We start from the raw sequence: 21,525 nt of genomic DNA, 5'->3' as shown, positions 1-21,525 counted from the left end.
CAAGGAAGGCTTTGATACCATGTTATAATTTGATCTTGAAGAGATATGACACAGTGGAAGCCATGAAAATGAACATTCAAGCTCTGTTTTCTGTGAATTCGTGTATATATCAATGAGGAAGAAGATGATTGTGATTTATATACAAATGAGCTCCTATAACTATCACTAACAGATTAACTGACTAAGTAATGACGTGGCCGAATAGACATGAGAATAAATGAATCAGCATACACATCAGACGTAAGAAGTGAAAAAATAAAACAAGCGTGTGACAATAGCGACTTCATCTTGCGTCTACAATATCAGTGTCGTCTTCTTCATGGTTTCATCATCTTCAGGCTAGTGTTTGTTGTTGTTGTTGCTGCTGCTGCTCATGGAATCCATCATCTAAGAATATCATTTGATCTGAGGTTGGATCCAGACAAAAAGAGCAGAGTGGATAACTTACCAAGCTCTATAGCCGCCACAAACAGTTAAAGTCAATTAAGACATCTCTTAAACTATTGAAAGGGTTCAAATTTTAATAAGATTTGAGTATTGCAATTATTTACTTGGAATATGCTTTAGCTACAGGAATAACAATATGGGAAACAATCAATTCAATAATTCTGAGCAAAGGTCATATTGATTGATGAACTATGCTGTAAGAGAAGGAACAAAAATACGAACTAGTCTTCCTTTGGTTATCACATCAAGCACATACCTCATTTGCCTGGAAAACAAATATGATATAAATGAATGTATTGAAGTCCAACTGTACCTTGGCTGAGCAATGGAAAAAAAATGCTCAGAGTCCACGTATTGATTAATTGTTTACCTGATAAACTGTAAGCCACATGTAAACACAAGCATGAGTCAAGCATCAGCTACAACATATATAATTAATTAATTGTTCATAAGCAAAAGCACCATTCTCCCTCTTCTATGCGAGTACCCAAAAATCACGGTGATGCCACAGAAACTACCATGTGATTCAAGGGTGAAAATTATAGAGACCGCTATTAGCAGGAAGAAAATCAAAATGGCTAAACACACCAAAGTCAGGGTTCAAAACTACAACATTTTGTAATGGTCGCTTTCAACCAATTCAAGAATTGGTTAGCATATCATAACCACCCAAGGCAGTTATCAGATTTTATCAATCCTCCACTCATTTTTCCTTACTATATCCTCTCTAGTAAATTAAATCAATGCAAGACCACTCTTGCTAACGAGATACAGTAAAACCTCTATAAATTAATAAACTCTCTAAAATAATAAGATTTTTCGGTCCCGACTTGTGCCTTTGTAAAAAGTCATCAAATTCAGTTGTCTTGCACCTGCAGCGTTTTCATGGCATCCGAAGTTCGTAGATATGTGTAAGAAGCACTTCGATTTGATGAAGGCCCTCGATTGATAATTCTGCTTCCAAGGAAGCAACGAATAATTTCTCCTCTTTCCACAAAATGCATGCGCGTAGCTGTGAGAGGATTTCCCATCCATGTAAAGAAGAAACCAATATTGTGAAGACAGGGTGTTAATGGTGGACGGGGTAATCTGGTACAAAGGGGCCATGTTATACTACCCAAGAAGGCCATGCCTCAGCATTCTTGATATTTGGAAGCAAATGGCGGATCAGCCTTAGACGATGCTCCTATAAGCCCCTTGAAGCTCTATCAGACGTTGGCATGGCTGGTTTGCCTGTCAGTGTGCATGGGTGCCAGCATGGTGTGGCACTCGGGCTGGTTAAGTGTTGAACCAGTTTAAGGCAGACTGTTCATCGTATTAGACTGTTCAAAATGAAAGTAAAACATGTTCTATCGTGACACACACACACACACACATACCCCACCCCAAACACACACTCCCCACGCATACACACACACACACACCCCACACGCGCACACACACACACACACACCCCATGCACACACACACACATATGCGCACACACACACACACCCCACACCACACACACACACACACACACTCCACACGCACGCACACACACTCACACACACCCCCACATGCACAAACACACACACACTCCCACACGCACACACACACACCCCACAGACACCCGAACACCACATAAAAAAAAAGATGGACAGACAAGGAAATAAAATTTCGAAACAAGGAGGGGCATCATTAAGCAAAACTTCTCAAGTTTGTGGACGATAAAATTGAAAAAGAAATGCAGTAGCTGATCATAACATATAAAAATATATTCGTTGACATCATGATCTCAACAGAAACCTGCTATAATAGATCTTAATTTTCAGAGAGGTTGATCCAGAAACTAGATAATATTAATGAAAAAATCATTGCCCTAATACTATTACATATGTAAAACACATTGGGAAATATTGCAACTTTCTTTGCTCCAATAATAACACTGGGTTCAATAGAGCAGTAATAGTTAAGCTCTTCTTGATGCCCAGAGGCAGGCTTCTCTCAAAGCATCGAATAGCAACCAACAAGTAAGGCAACTTTAAACTCAATAAAATTACAAAGCATTACTGCAATATTTCAACTAACAGGACCGATCACATGTCGGAATCACACATATCATACTCAGTAAGTATCAGAATTGTTACAACCAAAATAATAAAGCAATTACAATGATACATTACGTCAAACTGAAAAAGAGCAAATGCACCAAACTATGCATTGTCTACTAAGCTGAAGTGGTTTTCATCAAGAAGCTCATCAATCACCAAATTAAAGATTGAATAGCGCACACTGAGCAGCAGTTTACAGGAACCCTAAAAGCACATGACATATCACCCACTGTAGAAGCTAGTCCTATTCATGAGCAAAAGCACATTCTCCCTCTTCCATGTACCCAAAAATCACGGTGATGCCACATAAACTACCATGTGATTCAAGGGTGAAAATTATAGAGACCGCTATTAGCAGGAAGGAAATCAAAATGGCTAAACATACCAAAGTCAGGGTTCAAAACTACAATATTTTGTAATGGTCGTTGTCAACCAATTCAAGAATTGGTTAGCATATCATAACCACCTAAGGCAGTTATCAGATTTTATCAATCCTCCGCTCATTTTTCCTAACTATATCCCCTCTAGTAAATTAAATCAATCCAAGACCACTCTTGTTAACGAGATATATTAAAAGAAAAAAAGAAGAGGGCAATGCACTCTCTCCGGTCCTGTTATTGCTCTTATTTCAATAAATACTATTTCATATCAGGTAAACAAAAATGAGAATACACATCTATGCAATCACACAAAAATATTACAAAGGACAAAAATAGATCACAAAGACACAATACCCGTAATTAGCATAAAATATTACGAAACTATGGTGACATCCTGCACGAGAAAAAAAATTGTGTAGATAAAAATGAAGACTTAGAAATTGAAGGAGAATGACAAATGTAACAAGACGCAGATGGCATTCGTTGGCGCTGAAGACAAAAGCAACACCTCATTTCTTCTATGTTCAGAATGAAAGTAAACATGTTCTATCGTGACACACACACACACACCCCATCCCAAACACACACACCCACCCACACACTCCACACGCATACACACACACACACACACACACCCCCCACACACACCCCTCCCCCACACACACACCCCACACATACGCGCGCACACACACACACACACCCACATGCACAAACACACACACGCCCCCACATGCACAAACACACACCCCACAGACACACAAACACCACATAAAAAAAAAAGATGGAATAAAAAATTCGAAACAAGGAGGGGAATCATTAAGCTAAACTTCTCAAGTTTGTGGCCTATAAAATTGAAAAAGAAATGTAGTAGCTGATTATAACATATAAAAATATATTCGTTGACATTATGATCTCAACAGAAACCTACTACAATAGATCTTAATTTTTAGAGAGGTTGATCCAGAAACTAGATAATACTAATGAAAAAATCATTGCCCTAATACTATTACATATGTAAACACACTGGGAAATGTTGCAACTTTCTTTGCTCCAATAATAACACTGGGTTCAATAGAGCAGTACTAGTTAAGCTCTTCTTGATGCCCACAGGCAGGCTTCTCTCAAAGCATCGAATAGCAACCAACAAGTAAAATAACTTTAAACTTAATAAAATTACAAAGCATCACTGCAATATTTCAACTAACAGGACCGATCACATGTCGGAATCACACATATCATACTCAGTAAGTATCAGAATTGTTACAACCAAAATAATAAAACAATTACAATGATACATTACATCAAACTGAAAAAACAACAAATGCAGCAAACTATACATTGTCTACTAAGCTAAAGTGGTTTTCATCAAGAAGCTCATCAATCACCAGATTAAAGATTGAATAGCGCACACTGAGCACTCTTGCTAACGAGATACATTGAAAGGAAAAAAAGCACCATTCTCCCTCTTCTATGCGAGTACCCAAAAATCACGGTGATGCCACAGAAACTACCATGTGATTCAAGGGTGAAAATTATAGAGACCGCTATTAGCAGGAAGAAAATCAAAATGGCTAAACACACCAAAGTCAGGTTCAAAACTACAACATTTTGTAATGGTCGCTGTCAACCAATTCAAGAATTGGTTAGCATATCATAACCACCCAATGCAGTTATCAGATTTTATCAATCCTCCACTCATTTTTCCTTACTCACAGCTCGTGCCTCTGCTAGTCGTTACTAGCACACCTCCAGCTAATGAGTAGCGCGCTCGATGTGCTCAAAGTGCATATCTACCCTAGCTTCAATCCCTTTAAAGGTAGTTCCCAAAGTCGAAGGATCCGCACCCTTACAGGGACCTTGAGGAGGATTGACGGGCTCAACAGAACTAATGGACACATCACCATGTATCATAATGGAAAGATCATGATTCCTTCTGGAAGCAAGAGAAACTTCGAGATTAATGGGACCTTCCATGTTTGGTTGGGGGATGCAGGAGAAGTCACCCTCCTTCCCCTAATTAGAAGCTGCACATCATCTCAACCACTTCATCACTCTCATCCCTTAGCACTCTCTTCCCATGAGATCGACTCTTAGCTCCAGGTCGGGATTTAGGAGCAACCTCGGGGCAAGGTCGAAACTCAAGAACAATGTCAAAGTGAGGTCAGGACTTAGGAACAATATTAGGGCGAATATTGAAAGGGTGAGCAGAAATAAGAGGCAGACCAGAATCGGGGATTGGGGCAACTACGACAAGCTCAGTCATAGGGGGAATCCGATAAGGAATAGCAGAGGAAGAACGATGTGAGGATGAGCGAAATAGATTAGGAGGTAGAACCTATCCCAGGAGTACGAGCTCTAGCCAAAAGTTCTTCATGGCGAAGCCTTTCGAGTTTGGCAATCAGAGCAGCTCAGCAATCCATATCTGTAAAAAAGAAGTGAATTTTCTCTATTGTATGGAAAAATAAATTACCTAAGGCTCTGTTGGATCAAAGAAAAGCAGGGGATAAACACGCTAGTACAAGGATCGTCTTTGTTATGAGATTTAAGGTACTAAACTCGTGTTCAACAAGGATCTCTTAGATAAAGTTACCTTTCTAGTTAGGTAGGAAGTCTTATCCCATCTAAGGAAGGTTCCTGAAAATTCCACTCGCAAGGCACATTCTAGCTAGGATCGGGATGAGGGAGCCCTAGGGTAGAAAATTTTGTTTTTCAATGACCCAGCTGAGTTGAGGAGTTTGCCTATGAAGCAACAACCACGGCAACCATTGATAGAAGAACCTAGGATTGCGGGAATGAGCGGACTGGGTAATGGAAAACAAAGAACAGAAGTTAGAAAAAGAGGTCTCTTGCTCGAAGGACCTCATGAGAATGATAAAACACAAAATGTTCCGCACGGCACTAGGAACTAATTGTGTAGGGCTTAAACCTAGATGCCTGATAATGTTGGCCACAGGACCAGTAATGGGAAAGTGAATGCCAACGCTCAAAGCAGGAAGACACAAGGTAAGATAATTAAGGAGTGGTGCATATACTGACCTAAAGAGGGAATAACAATGTCATAGTCTAAAGGTATGAAATTGATTCCCAATTTTGCCCGCATCGTTGCGAGTCAAGGAATAAGAAACCTTTAAAGACACTATAGCTTCAAGTGTAATTTCTCTATTTGATTTAGACCCAAACATAATACTAGAGATCGAGAGGGAAGAGAATACCTAAAAGTTATAGCGAATGAATAAACTCCACAACAGCATGATAATTTCTCAAGTCACCAACAAGAAAGAAAAACACCAAGGGGGCAGGACTAGATACAGTCATCTCAGAGTCAAGAGTAGTAAAAGAGGATTGAGAGAAATCCTAATATTTATAAACTTAAGGAGGTAAGAAGGGGTGATTTCAGCTAAAGGGTATACGATAGGACATTTGAAATTATGACAAAGCAGTTGAAAAGATGGAAATCGCCAATATATAAAGTTCAAATATTCGCATGATGTCTTACCTCCATCTCAAAATAATTAAACTTATGAGAGTAAATGATATGGTTAAAATTAGCCAAGGCCCAAGATGTTAAAAGGAGTCCAAAAACATCCCAATAATAATATAGGCCCAAGAACGAACGACCCGTCAGACTTCATCAAGTACACAAGTCAGCAAAAGATGTTGGATGTGGGACACGCGTTCGCATCTCCTGGAAGGACATATGTCGTCCATACTAGTGATATTGAGTACTTATACCCCAAGCATTTATAAAAGTCAAGGTAACTATTCATTAACCAGCTTTTACTATTTATAATGATACACAACCTAATCTCTTAGATTACGTAGCTTTGGCATCGGAGTACTCATGTTAGATCTAGTCCGACACCTCTTCATTATGCAGATCTCATGTTCGTTCCCAAAAATCCGAACCCAAAAGTTGGACTTCTTCACAACCTAACAACCATATTGCATTACGTACTTTTATATTTTTCAACATCAAAGTATTCATATATCTTCATATACATATCTAAACAATATATTAGGCCAAATTATATAAAACTCTCTTATGTTATAAAAAGTCAGCAAAAAAATCCCCTCTGATTTGAGTAAGAGGACCGACATCGTCTCCCTTGCGTAGAATTTTTAATTAATTTAATTATATTTATTAAATATATTTTAGTGAATTAACAATAATTTTTAGATAATTATAATAATTAAATATTTCAGTTAATTAAAATAATTTTAGATAATTATAATAATATAATATATACTTTCATTAATTAAAATAATATAAGATAATTATCTTATAATAATTATTATATATAAATTAATATATGATTTTTTAATATTTATATTAATGTAGATTCTAAATTTTAAAAATAAAATTTAGTAATTGTTTTTTTTTGTATTTTGATATTTAATATAAGTATGTTTAAGAATAAAAGAATTTGTATTTTTAGAAGAGATGAAAATGCGCAAAGAAATTTTTGAAAAAGTCTATTTGACCATAATAAATTTAGATAATTTTCCATTAATTTTTAACAAAAGATTTTTTTTTGCTAAATTTATTAAAACACAAGATAATTTTTAATTATTTCAAGAAAATATAGAGATAAAATGGAATTTAGCCCAATCTATTATGGGAAACCAAATCCAGTGTTGGGTTCAACGACCCCAGGGTTCACGAGTCACGACCCACCAGCCCAATACCCAAACGCTGCTCCTCGGTTGCACTAAATTCCAACTCAATCGCGAGTATTGACGTGCACGGTCCAGATCTAATTTCACCAGCCGCATCTACCTGCTCTCTCTCCTCCAAAACTTTTCTCCCTCCTCGACTCTGCCTCCTAGTTGAGTTCAAACCCGACTTCGGAAACAAAAGGGGTTAACTCTTTTGGGAAGAAAAAGAAAAGAAACAAGGATCAATTTAGTATATCCAAAAATTTAAGATCCTCCTCGATCTCAAATTTGTTTGAGGAAAAACAATTATCATCTCTAAAACCCCTCAAACTCTCGCGGAATCTTTCTCTCGGTCAATTCCAACGCTTTCAATTAATTTCCTTTCCCAAAATCCGCGAGAAATTTTGTTTGGCACCTCTTAATCCTTTTTAATTGCTTCTGGGTGTAGGAATTGTGTTTAATTTCCTGATTCGGTTTGGTAAGTACTCCAATTTGTGTTATTGTTTGTATAATTCAACATATGGTTGTCGGTGATTTGAATTTAAATTGTTTAATTAAGGAAAAAAATTACCCCAGCTTTTTTAAATATGGAAGACGATTGTAAAGAGCAGCGACTAGTTAAAGTTGAGGTTCACGATGTAGAGGAAGGTGAGATCTCAGATTCCGCCTCCGTCGAAGAAATTACTGAAGAAGCTTTTAACACTAAGCAAGCGCCGTTGCCTTCTCTGACACCCCCGCCGCCGCAGCGAAGTAATCCGAATAATATTAATGTTACTAATAATAATACTGGTGGCGGGAGTGGGGCTAGGGTTTGGACGATGAGAGATCTCTACAAGTATCAGATTGCTTCGAAGACGTCATATTCGGGTTTGTATAATTTGGCGTGGGCGCAGGCGGTGAATAACAAGCCACTGGGTGAGGTTTTTGTGATGATGGAGGATGGTAGTAACGATAGTGGTAATGGTAATAATGATAATAGCATAGGAAAGAGTTCGAACGGGAATCAGAGTAAGGTTGTCATTGACGTGGAGGATGAGCGTGAGAAGGAGGAAGGTGAGTTGGAGGAGGGTGAAATTGATTTGGACTCTGAATTGGTTGTTGAAAATAAGGATTTACATGTTGAAATTAAGGAGGAAGGAGGTGATGTGAATGAGAGTAGCGAGCTGGAGAGGAGCAAGCGTGTTCATTCGATAAAGGAACAGCTCGAGAATCTGAATGTAGCTGATGCACAGAAGTAAGTCAGATTGGAATTGTTTGATTGTTGAGTTGATTATAGTTCAGCACTGATAATTGGAAATATTTTTTGGAAAACTAAAACTTCTTCGCTTGTTTAGATCTTATGATGCATTGTGTAGAAGCTTGGAGGCCACAGCGGAAACATTGCAGAAAATGGTTTTCGAGGGTTCTTTTGCTGAGAAAGACACTCTTGTTCAACTGTTATTAACTGCAATTGGGACACTCTACTCAGTATGATGTTCAATCAAATTCTTGATAGTGTCTTGCATTGCGACAATAGTTTTATTTATTTCTTATGTGCTGGGTTAATTTTGTACTTCATCTAGTCTTGGTAAACTTCTGAAACAATGCTTAGACATTTGTATTTGCAGGTGTTTTCTTCCATGACTCTGAAACTCAAGGAGCAGAATAGAGCCGCTTTCTCGAGGTCTATATTGCAATGCATTTCTGTTGGGCGTTCTTTTTGTGTTGTCCTTGAATTATTGACCATATAAACCTTGTAAATCTGCATACAGGTTGCTATCTCAAGTAACAAGCTTAGAGCCACCTCTTTTTTCTCCTTTGCAGTTAAAAGAGGTGCCAAATTTTGTCTACCCCCTCCCCATTTCTCAACCTTTCTGATATGTAGTAGTTATAGTCTCATTTAAATTATGTTGTCACAGATAGAGGCCATTGGATCTTCCCTGGAGTCTTCTGCTGATCTTTTAAGCAATAAGAATAATAATGGAAGGAAACAAGTGGGTGATGGGTTTTGTACGACTGATTTGCTGTTGCTTGAGAATGGTAATAACAATTCAACTTGCCTAAAGAAGTCTGGAATAGATTCTGAGTTTACTGGATCATTAGATCAAACTGGGCACAGCTTTCCCTTGCAATATTCAAAATCCAGACTAGTTAATTCCAGGCATAAAGGGCTGGCTCTTCCATTGCTAGACCTTCACAAAGATCATGATGCAGACAGTCTTCCTTCACCCACACGAGACCTTTCTGCACCTTTGCCTTTTGAGAAGGGTTTCATTTTGGGACATGGATTGCTGAAACCTGAGTGGCCTGTCCCCAAACGAACTCTTGATAGAGAAAATGCAGTGATGCATCCTTATGAAACTGATGCTGTCAAAGCTGTTTCCAGTTATCAGCAGAAATTTGGTCGGAGTTCTTTTTTTATGAATGACAAGCTTCCAAGTCCAACTCCATCAGAAGAGGGTGATGCTACTGGTGATGGTGAAATCAGCGGGGAGGTTTCCAGTTCTATTCACAATGTCAACGTTGCCTTGAACATCTTATCTTCAGGACAACCAGTGGTTTCTTCTTCTACTGCCAAAGATGTCTTAGCTGGTCCAGAAATCAGCATTACTAGAAATATTGGTCCTGTAAGTAGTTTTGGGAGTCCTGTGTTGAAATCCTTGGCAAAAAGTAGGGACCCTAGGCTTCGACTGGCCAATCCTGATACAGGTGCAAGGATTCTCAACCAAAGCATGTCTCCTGCAGGGGGTGATGAGTCTAAATTGGAGTCTCTTGGTATGATGAGTTCGCGAAAGCAGAAGACAGTTGAGGAGCTGGTCTTGGATGGTCCTGCACTGAAACGACAAAGAAATGAAATATCAGTTCCAAACACAACCCTGCCACTTGTTAGTACAACCTCGATCTTTCCGGTGACAAATCCATCCGCAACTCTACCTGTTAGCAGTCCCATTGCATCACCATTAAAAAGTCTAAGTGAAAAATTGCCAGTGAAAAATGCCAATGCAACTACTTCTCTTCATTCTCTATTAAGAGATATAGCTGGAAATCCATCTATGTGGATGAATATACTCAAAATGGAACATCAGAAGTCTTCTGATGATATCAAAAGTATGACCCAAATGCCAAAATCAAATTCTATACTAGGAGCAGTTCCTTCAACAGTTAGGGTCCCTTTATCCTCGACGATTGGGCAGACATCAGCAGGAAAAATTCAGACTCCTTCCCAGACGGTCTGTGTGGTAGGTACTTATGAATGTTTTATATTGTGTCTGCATTTTCTTTTAATCAAAACATTATGCTTGATGCCTTTCCTGTAGCTCTTGGTCATCTAATTCTTGGTGCTATATTTGTTGCTTTTTACCTTCTCATCCGTCTTTGCTCGACTCATGGTCTCCTTCCTGAAAAGCCCTATGATGGAAAACTGATACGCTTCAGGAGATTGTTGGAGCATCCTTCTACAATAATTTTTGTACTTGTCAGTTTATTCTGTCTGTGTTCAGGGTTAGATGAAACATTACTCTCTGTTGCTTTAGAGTGGAATCATCTAGCATCTTCATTTTTTTGAGTTGTTATACTCTATTTGTTTTTCCAATATGTAAATTGCAGGAGGAAGCTGGAAAAGTTCGAATGAAACCTCGTGATCCGCGTCGTATTCTTCATAATAATAATGCACTTCAGAAGATTGCAGGTTCTGATCAGTCGAAAATAAATTCATCACTTGGTTCAGCAGTGATGGGCAACTTGAGCATCCTAAAACAAGAAGATCAATTGGAGAAGTCAGTGTCTTCCAGTAGCGTGAAACCTCCTGATATTACTATGCAATTCACTAGTAACTTGAGAAACATTGCTGATATCTTGTCTGTATCTCAACCGTCCGTGCCTTCACCAGTACTTCCTCAAATTCCATCATCACAACCAGTTCTGGGTCATCCAGCTGGAATGGAGACTAAAGCAGTAGTCACTGATTCTGGTAACCTAAGAAATGGAAATGACTCAACTACTGAAGCAGCTATTGCTGTCCCTCCCCGACCACTGAATGCCAATGCATGGAGTGACGTTGAACATTTGTTTGAGGGCTTTGATGACCAGCAAAAAGCTGCTATCCAGAGAGAAAGGGCTAGGAGGCTTGAAGAACAGAAGAAAATGTTTTCTGTTCGCAAGCTTTGCCTTGTCTTGGATCTGGATCATACACTCCTAAATTCAGCTAAGGCACGAAATTTTGCTCTTTCAATTAATTTTGGTTAAAACAACAGATTTTCACCAACTTTCTGCTGTATTTTCAGTTTGTTGAAGTTGATCCTCTGCACGATGAAATGCTCAGAAAGAAAGAAGAACAGGATCGTGAAAAGCCTCAGAGGCATCTATTTCGGTTTCCACATATGGGAATGTGGACCAAATTGCGGCCTGGGATATGGAATTTCTTGGAGAAGGTGATCCATAGCAGCTTTTTGCGCTTATTTGAATCAAAATCACATTAATACTTTCATTAATTCTTGAAGCATCTTCATTTACGTTTAGGCAAGTAAACTTTATGAGCTTCATCTGTACACCATGGGGAACAAGTATTATGCCACTGAGATGGCAAAATTGCTTGATCCGAAAGGGGAGCTGTTCTCTGGACGAGTTATCTCACGGGGTGATGATGGGGAGCCATTTGACAGTGATGACAGGGTTCCCAAGAGTAAGGACTTGGAGGGGGTTCTGGGTATGGAGTCAGCTGTTGTAATTATAGATGATTCTGTGCGAGTCTGGCCTCATAACAAGCTAAACTTGATAGTTGTGGAACGGTAAGGATTTGCCATGTTCCTGATGAGATTATGCTCATCACTTGATTTAGATTTTTAATACATTTAGTTTTTTAAGCTGAATTCTTCTCTCTTTCCGCAGGTATATTTATTTTCCCTGTAGTAGACGGCAATTTGGGTTACCAGGTCCCTCCCTTCTTGAGATTGATCACGATGAGAGACCAGAAGATGGGACCTTGGCCTCTTCTTTAGCGGTGAGCTTTTATTTTAGCAACATAATCCAATCATCAAAATATCCTTTAACAAATGAAACTAAAATTATTCAATAAACTCAAGAAAACAAAATGATGGTATTATTTATACCTATTAATGGGACAAAAAGAATTGACCGGAAGAAAAGGAGAGAACAATGGTACCTTTCTCTTTTGGGGGGGAGGGTGGTGGTGGTGGTGGGAGTTGTAGTCGTAATGGTAGTGGTGCTGCTACCTTGAATTAAAGGAAGAATAGTTTTCTTTGTGGGTGTGAACTTCCTCCACTTTTTGATTTGCTATTTTTATTTTTATTTTTTTTGGCTTAAGACAGGTTATTCAGAGAATACATGAAAACTTTTTTGCGCATCAGTCATTAGATGAAGCTGATGTTAGAAACATCTTAGCGTCTGAACAACGAAAGATACTTGCGGGTTGCCGAATTGTTTTCAGCAGAGTGTTCCCAGTTGGTGAAGCCAATCCTCACATGCATCCACTATGGCAGACAGCTGAGCAATTTGGTGCTGTCTGCATTAATCAGATCGATGAGCAGGTTACACATGTAGTCGCAAATTCACTTGGGACTGATAAGGTATTTCGTAGGTAGTTTAGTAGTCTGAATGTGTGCATCTCAGCTTAATAATATACCATAATAATAATAATAATATGAAACTTAGGTTGATTTCAATATCTATAATGTTTGCCTGTCATTCTCTTAATCCGGGAGTTCTTTAATGGAATTTTGCACGGTTTTTTGAGGAAAAAAAAAAAGAACAAAGAAAAAAAGAACAACTCTGATATTGGGTTCTGCTATCCTACTAAACAGGTGAATTGGGCCCTCTCCAGGGGAAGATTTGTTGTGCATCCTGGATGGTAAGATTGCATTCAATTGTTTTTGGATCAGAAATATTTTCCTAGTTACTTTGAGCGTTGCTGTCACATTAAGTTTATTTACTACTAAATAACACATGCAGGGTGGAAGCATCAGCTTTGCTATACCGAAGAGCTAATGAGCATGACTTTGCCATTAAACAACAATAAACAATCACCATATCATCTGGTAAAAAATGCCCCAACTATAAAATCTTCCATGTGATTGAATATGGGGAATGCGGACTATAAACTTGGAATTGGTAAACCACTCTGTTGCAAGTGGAATCTCGAAAGTCCATGACCACTTCCAAGAACCCTTGCTGGACAGTGTCTTGTGAGTCGAGGGTGCACCCAAGGTTTTCCCACCTCTTGAGGCCTTATGACTGCCATGATTCTCTGTAGCACGTGGAGATAATGGACCAAGGATAGTGGCTAATTCATCTTCTGAACTTTGCCGGGTCCTAATAAGTTGAGGGTTTTGAGGCATGAACCAAATTAAAATTTCAGAATTGTTGCATATTGATTTGAAGACCTCAAAACCAAAGAACTAAATCAGTTTATTGGCAGAGAAACTCGTTAGAGCAATCGATTCAAAACTGTGGTCGACCCGGTGGATAAAATTGGGACCATGGAACAAGGAATGTCCATGATTGTGAAGTGTCCTGAGGGTTCAAATATGAACAGGCCTCAAGAATGAACGTGTTGTAAATCTGTATGAAATTTATTCTCGGGCAACAGAGAAGAAAATGGTTTCCTCAGTTATATTTATTTCTCTCTTTATCAGATGGGCGTGCCGTTTGGTTCTTAGTAAAGAATAGCTGTTCACAGGATTTTTAATTGGCATGATAAATGTTTGAACCTGGGTGTGGGGATGTCTTAGGGGTGTAAGAAAATAAAAATAAAAAGAAAATGAAGACGACGATGTAGTGGCATTATAAATGCATGCGCATTTCGCACAGTTGAAGTTTCTAAAAAGATATTAAGCTTATGTAAAATATTATTAAATGTAAATTTAATATATTAAGAAATGCTTTTATCCCTGTGCTAAAATCTATAAATAAGAATTAAATGTAAATTAGTACTCCTAACGTTTGATTTTATCTTTTAAATAAATTTGTTAGTTAGTTAAATTTCATAGAATTTATATTTAATTTTAATTTATTTATTATTAATTTATTGTAGATTAAATAATTTTTTTGATCAAATTACCTTCAATTATTCAACATTTCAACATTTCAGGGAAGGATGCTGCAATCATCCTTTAAATTTATAAACGACTAATGCAAACTCTTAACATATTTTTCATACATAACTTCAAGCCTTCAATCTTTTGATATAAGAGTACATGCCATATCTTTTTAAAAAATATATTTATAATTTATGCACTCATATGTATACATACTTATCTTAATTTTTTAGATACTAACAGTTGTAGCTTTTTTCTTCATAGTAAAGATGACATAGCATTCTCGGGAAAAATTGTCAATTTCAGAATGATATCAAGGGAATGTTTTCAAAAACTTTCGCTTTTCAGTTGGAAGCTGAAGTAGAATTATAGTTGATGATGTTTGTCAAAAAAATAAAAAATAGATAAAAGTTAAACGGTATAGTATTTGAAAAAAAAATTACTTTTAAAATAAATTTAATGGATTAATGGATTAAAAGGATATTATTTTTTTTTGCTTATCATTTCACTTGTTATTTGTCTATAATAATTATTTTTTTATAAAAAATAATAAATTTTATTTTGATTAGTATATTTCATAATTACTTTTAAAAAAATAAAAAAGAGTTTGATTTAATAATGCTCCCACTAAGTAATACAATTATTAATTCATAATTAAATTTGCATGATTGCAAAAAAATATATAGTTTATTAATTAATCAAATAATAATATTTAAATAAAATGATATAATTAGACAAATAAAATATAAAAATTTTAAAATATTTAATATGTAAAAGTGTAAATTTGATTATTAATTATTAAAATTATTCAAATTATTTAAAAAGTCCAACTTAAAAATAAATTAAGACGATAAAGTTGAATTAAGATTATTATAATAAGAGTATGGTAGGAAAAAATAAAGTTGGATTTGTTTACAAAAAAGCCAAAACAACTAGCTTTTGGCTTAAAAGTACTTTTTTTAGTCATTTCAAAAGTAGAAGTTCAAATATTTCAAAAGTAATTTTTGGAAGTTAGAAATTGAAAAACTCTTTTTTAAAACAGTTACAAACACTCTCCAGATTGGAGCAGGGGATATTTCATTGCTTCTCTTGCTCAAAGAGACAAAGTTCATTTTATTTTGTTTTGATTTGGAATAAGAGGCCTTCAACTCTGATCAATTATCTTGAAACTGGTGGTGAATCTCCGGGGATGATTGTTTAAGCCTCTCATTCGATTTATTATTAATTAAAAAAGTTGTATAAAATGCACTAGATATATGCAACTCTTCCTCCTAAGAAGCAGAACCTGCGTTCATTTTCGCATAATTGTAGCTGTCAAAGTAGTCTAAAACGAAGCATACATGGTCGATAATTAATCATATAGCTGTGGGTTTTATGTCAGCTTTGTGAAACTGCGATCTGCACTGACATCCAATTCCTAGGCACACCACCGTTTCAGTACTATCGTAGACTTGTAGTTAAGTTGGTTGGTTTATTTAAGTTGAATGTCAAGGAAGAAAAATAAAAGACTTGGGGTTCATATTCTAAGGTTGGGTTTAAATTAATAGCTACGGACTTTCCTGAAGCAAGTAAAATCCTGAAGTCAACGGAAGAAACCTCATTGCGTGTATAGAAAAAGGAGGACATCCCCTTAACATGTATACATAGTTAATTACAGTCAAACATAGATGCTCTTAATTTTTCCGCCCTTTTGAATCTTTCACCTGGCTCGTGGACTGCAAATTCTGTTGACCTCTTCTCTTAACATGAATAGGTTTGAACAGCTAGAAAATCAGCTTGTTCAGCAGTTGATGGTGTCCGTTACCTGCATCTGATTTGAGTCAAAATTCTGGTTTTCAATATAAATAACTAGAGACACGCAACAAATTGATCAAGCTTATACATCACACCTTACTTCTTCCATTATGATGAGGTTGAAAGTTGTGGTTCCCCTTGTTTTTGCCTTTGTCATCATAGCTACGGAATGCAATTATGAAGGTATTGATTTTCCGTAATCGCGATAAATGCAGATGGACCACTGTTTTTTGGTGCTTCCTTTTCATCTAAATTAAATTTACTAACATTATAAGTCTTGTCATTAGGAACTTGAAAATGTGGAATATCTTTCACTGACAAGTAGTTTTCTGTAACTAACATTATTGATCAGTGGATGTGCTGTATGCATGGAGGCTTGAGCTGACAGATCCAAATAATGTGCTTCGGAGTTGGGATCCGACACAAAGAAATCCCTGCCCCTGGTTTCATGTAACTTGCAACTCCGACAACAGAGTGGTGAGAGTGTAAGTTAGACTTCTCTCTTGATGTAATTTTTTTCTTTGAGAACAACATGATCTATTAATATTACCAATATTTATTTATTTTAAAGGGTATGAAAGTAATTTTTATACATCAGCCATATAATAAATACATTCACCCTACCACATTATAAAACACTCAACATCACTATAAGTACTCAAGATCAAATTTTTAATGCAAGTTCATTGTTCATTGATAAGAAAACTCATAACCCTCTCTCTCTCTATTAATACTAGACTTGAAAAACAATCGTATGCACAAGGTATTTTTCCTATAAAATCCCTTAGTCTCTTACCACATCACAACAATAATCTTTGTTTCTTTTTTTGATGGGAGTCTTTTTCGATTCTCTTGAAAATGAAATGAACTTCAATAATACAGGGACCTCGGCAACGCTGGACTGTCTGGGTCGCTTGTGGCTGAGCTGGGAGGTTTGACTTATCTTCAATATCTGTAAGTGTGAGGAAAGAAATTTAACTATAGGAACTGAAAAAAGAGTTCATTAATTTCATTTTACAACAGCAAGTATCATGACGATTTTTCTTTTAAAAAAAATAATTAATAGGCAATTGGAGGGAAATAAGATCAGTGGAAGAATACCAAGCGAGCTGGGCAATTTGACAAATCTCATCAGTCTTGGGCTATCTCAAAATATACTAAGTGGACCCATCCCAGTATCTCTTGGCAACTTGAGATCCTTGAGATTCATGTATGCTCGTCTCGTCTTTATACTGCAAATCTCTATTTTATTTTTAATGACACAATTGAAAATAAGTTAGCAAAACTTAATTAATATTATTGGATGCAGGAACTTAAACAGCAACAAATTAAGTGGGAGGATCCCAGACACCGTAATTCAACTGATCAAATGGGGTCAATTGCAGACTCTGTAAGTTAGTAGCTATCCCATCCTTCACCTATCTTTTTTTAAGTTAAACCACCTCGGTTAGTGAGTTTTTTGGGATCCCGTTCTCTTCTTTATTCAAAAATAAAAAATAACTAAATTTAAAAAAGGGAATACTAACTTCCTAGTATCACCTAAACCATCATAAATAAAAAGTATTACTCCCTTACGATAAATGAGCAATAAAGCATAAATAAGTAGTATTACTCCCTTACAAAAAATTTTTTAGTTAAAATGTCAAAGAAGAGAATGAGTTAAAGGCGATAATCCAATATGTCAAAAAAATTTCTATCAATTTACTCAGATTTTCTATCAATATTAAACTACCGGCAAAATGCATCCTACCCTCCTGTGTGATGCAAAATTACCAATTTATCCTCTTGTATTAAAAAAATAAGTAATTTATTACCTTGTGTTTTAATAATATGAGCATAATACCCCCTCCCGCGAGTAGTGTGATACACGTACCTATTTTTTTTAAGTTACTTTTTATTTACAATTGTTGGATCTTACTTAACACAAATCAACCGTTCATATTACATCAATAATATTCTATGATTTATAAATCTTATTTAAATTAACAGTTGACATCTTATTTTAAAAAATTACCTGTCCAAATTTAATTTAAATATATATTTTATATACAAATTTTTTTAAAATATATATTTGAAATGTATGCCATATATATGGTGTATATATATATAAATAATATTTTACATATGTACAGTTGTGTATAGCTCAACGGGGCCAACCCCCCATCCCTCCATTGCCGGGGCCCATCCCCCTCCCTTACAGACCGCCCCCCTCCCTTCCCCTTTCTTCCCCTCCCCCATCTCTCCTCCCCTTTCCCATCGCTCTTCCCCTCCCCCAGCCTCCCGCCGTCGTCCCCTTCCCCCCTTTCTCATCGCCCTTCCCTTCCCCTTTCCCTGCCCTCTTTCCTTCCCCCACCTCTCGACGTGGCCACCCTCCCCTCCCCTCCCCTTTCCCATCGCCCCTTCCCCTCCCCCAGCCTCCCACCGTCGCCCCCTCCCCTTCCCGTCACCATTTTTTATTTTTTATTAGAATTATATGTAAATATTGTGTATATATATGTATGTGTATGTATAATTTATAATTTATTTTTTTGTAATTAATTATTTTTTTATTTATATTATATATGTATATATTGTATATATATGTATGTATATATAAATTATAATAATGTTTATAACTTGTATAAATTTGAACCATCAATCTGATTCAAATAAATATGAGCCATTGATCCTATATATAAATATGAATAGTTGATCTAAATAAAAAAAGATCTAATTTATTGATTTGTTTATCAAAAATCTCCACTGTTAATATATACATAAAAAAATCTAACGGTTCAATTTTATGAGTATAAACGTCATTTTATAGGTAAAGTTTAATCAAAATCGTGTATAGGACGCGTGTATTGCACCTCTCGCATAAGGGGTAGTATTTTGCTTCTTTTTTAAGAATACAAAGAAATAAATTATTTATTTTTTTAATACAAGAGAAAAAATTGCTATTTTTATATAATATAGGGGCAGGATGCATTTTTGCCTGTTAAACTACACTACCATTGTAATCATTCGTTGACTTGCAATCAAATTTTCAGGAATGTTTCGGACAATCAATTGGCGGGGACTACCCGCCTTACGAATACAACAGGTAGATTCGGACACCCCCCTTTTTCGATAATTGGCAACCCCTTTGATTTCCAGCACTATTTGATTCTTAATAGTTAATAATCAAATATACCAATTGACCCTCTACAATTTTTTAGGACTTAGCAATAGCCACCCCGACACCAGATATCAAATTCTGTTTAAATTCTTCTTTATTCAATCAATTACCAGTGATTATATATCTTATTTATTGAAGGATTTCAAATCACGACTATAATTCAAGATCCAAAAGCCTAGACGGACTGCTGAGCCGGAGGCTTACGTCTTGCGATGCAACAAGTGCTTCAATCTGTGTGCTGGCAATGTTATGATACATAAACATGCGTATAAATAATTTTGCAAGGAATTAATAATGGAAGCCTCACTGTTACTTGGTGGCTCTTACTCTTGGAGATAATGTAATGTCTCATCAAACTAAACTAGTAAATGTGACACTATGTATGTGTATAATTTTTTAAAAATATTTAAAATAGTAAAATTAAATCATAAATTGTATTATTATTTTCTATAGAGTAAAAAGTTACCTAAAATATATACTAATTACAAAAACAAAGGCTCTTTTGTGTTTAAAAAGGAAGTTATTTAATTATACATTTTCAAAAATAAGTGTTTTATTTTTACATAATAATTCATTCCCCACTTTATTTCTACAAAATAAATTATTTAATTTATAGAGGTTAAAAATATAAAGTTAACATATTTCGATAGTTCTTATGCCGCAATTTTAAACTACCAAAAGAAAACCCATGTCAATTGCCCCCCCCCCCCCCCCCACACACACACACACAATGCATCACACGTCTCCATCTTCCTCTCTCGCTAAGTGCATCAACCCCACTATCCCACTCTCTCTCTCTCCAATTTTAATTACAAATGTACCAAATGCTCTCATAGTGCAAAATACTTGCTTGAATAAAAGAATGCTATGTACAAAGGTAATGATTTTTAATATACAATTTTTATCACCTTTTGCTACACCTCTTTATAATTAAACCACTTTCTCTAATAAATATGTTTGGAGTTACTTTTAAGAAGCAAATAACAGAAAATGATGATCCTCAAATCCAGTGGTGTAGAATTAACTTTAAAAAAAAAAAACATACACTCACAGTCACATTGTTCTTTTAAAAATATATATTCTTTTTGAATGAAAATACAAAAAAATTTGGATGAAAGTACTTTGTATCGGTATTGTTGGATAATAAAATGGTCCATGACCATAAGGTAGGCCCATAACTCACTTGAATGGCCCGGTTACTTTGGCCCACTCCATTTGCTCCGGCCCATGGCCCCTTAGTCCACAACCTGTTTCGCCCCATGACTCGGTTTGCTAAGTACTTAAGTTGACCTAATCCGAACCCTACCTCATTTCCTCTCATCTGACTCTCTCTCTTCTCTCTCTCATTCGCGGTCTCCTCTGTTTCTCCTCCCCTTTCCTCATTGCTCCAGTTTCCCATGGTTTTGGGACTTCAACCACAGCCTTCCTCCTCCTTTCTCCTGCAATCAGAGCCACCTTATATAGTGGTCAATTCTACTAATTGTGGGTAACAAAGTGAACCCTAAGTGGTGAACCTTTATGGTCTTAGAAAAAAGGTCTTTGTGGCGAAGGACTAAGTGTCAAAACCTTGAGCAATCGTGAGTTTTTAAGGTTGTCAATCTTTGTGACTGTGAGAAAGGCCTAAATAACGGATCTGGCTCTCTAAGCCTTGTTATACTTGTTCTTTTATTGTTAATATTACTGTGTATGATTTGTTCTGTAATCAATCTGTAATTAAAGGTTTGAAAACTCACTGGTTTGTAATAGTAAATAGGGTTTCCACACAACAGTGGTATCAGAGCACGGGTGCTCTGTCTCGAAGACCTACTGTAACATCTCTCCTTTTACTCTGTTTCTTATTTTTCTGTTCTAATATTGCTATCTATTGTTGTTAAATATTCCACTGCTAAATATCTATCTTAACCGCGGTTTTACTACCCTCAATCTCTCACCTGGTCGGACCTTGACGTCATCGGGTATCTGATCAG

General features: G+C 36.4%; 1 protein-coding gene and 1 long non-coding RNA gene across 5 annotated transcripts; both read left to right on the top strand.

The window, feature by feature from the left end:
* The first annotated feature begins 7,654 nt into the window (after positions 1-7,654).
* Positions 7,655-14,204, top strand: LOC105156794 (C-terminal domain phosphatase-like 3). 3 transcript variants are annotated; one of them, XM_088877753.1, is made up of 13 exons: positions 7,656-8,054; positions 8,153-8,810; positions 8,911-9,043; positions 9,184-9,239; positions 9,328-9,388; positions 9,475-10,794; positions 11,162-11,764; positions 11,839-11,985; positions 12,074-12,342; positions 12,443-12,554; positions 12,883-13,140; positions 13,375-13,421; positions 13,523-14,204. In XM_088877753.1, exons 2-13 carry the CDS (start codon positions 8,164-8,166, stop codon positions 13,587-13,589), a joined length of 3,720 nt encoding a protein of 1,239 aa, XP_088733879.1. In that variant the 5' UTR covers positions 7,656-8,054; positions 8,153-8,163; the 3' UTR covers positions 13,590-14,204. The 3 variants fall into 3 exon arrangements, with proteins under 3 accessions (XP_088733880.1, XP_088733879.1, XP_088733878.1); XM_088877752.1 differs by having other exon boundaries at positions 8,136-8,810; XM_088877754.1 differs by lacking the exons at positions 13,375-13,421; positions 13,523-14,204 and having other exon boundaries at positions 7,655-8,810; positions 12,879-13,036.
* Positions 14,205-16,286: 2,082 nt separating this feature from the next.
* On the top strand, positions 16,287-20,006 carry LOC105156727 (leucine-rich repeat protein 1). 2 transcript variants are annotated; one of them, XR_002286612.2, is made up of 7 exons: positions 16,287-16,584; positions 16,754-16,886; positions 17,284-17,355; positions 17,468-17,611; positions 17,711-17,795; positions 19,431-19,483; positions 19,697-20,006. It is a non-coding gene; the product is annotated as a leucine-rich repeat protein 1 (long non-coding RNA). The 2 variants fall into 2 exon arrangements; XR_847378.3 differs by having other exon boundaries at positions 16,290-16,584; positions 17,711-17,791; positions 19,697-19,998.
* Positions 20,007-21,525: the final 1,519 nt, after the last annotated feature.

This window comes from Sesamum indicum, linkage group LG2 (assembly GCF_026168435.1).
Source record: "Sesamum indicum cultivar Baizhima isolate 11 linkage group LG2, ASM2616843v1, whole genome shotgun sequence".
In the NCBI taxonomy this organism is placed as follows: domain Eukaryota; kingdom Viridiplantae; phylum Streptophyta; class Magnoliopsida; order Lamiales; family Pedaliaceae; genus Sesamum; species Sesamum indicum.
Note: the sequence above shows the minus strand (reverse complement) of the source record. Positions and strands in the feature narration are given on the sequence as shown.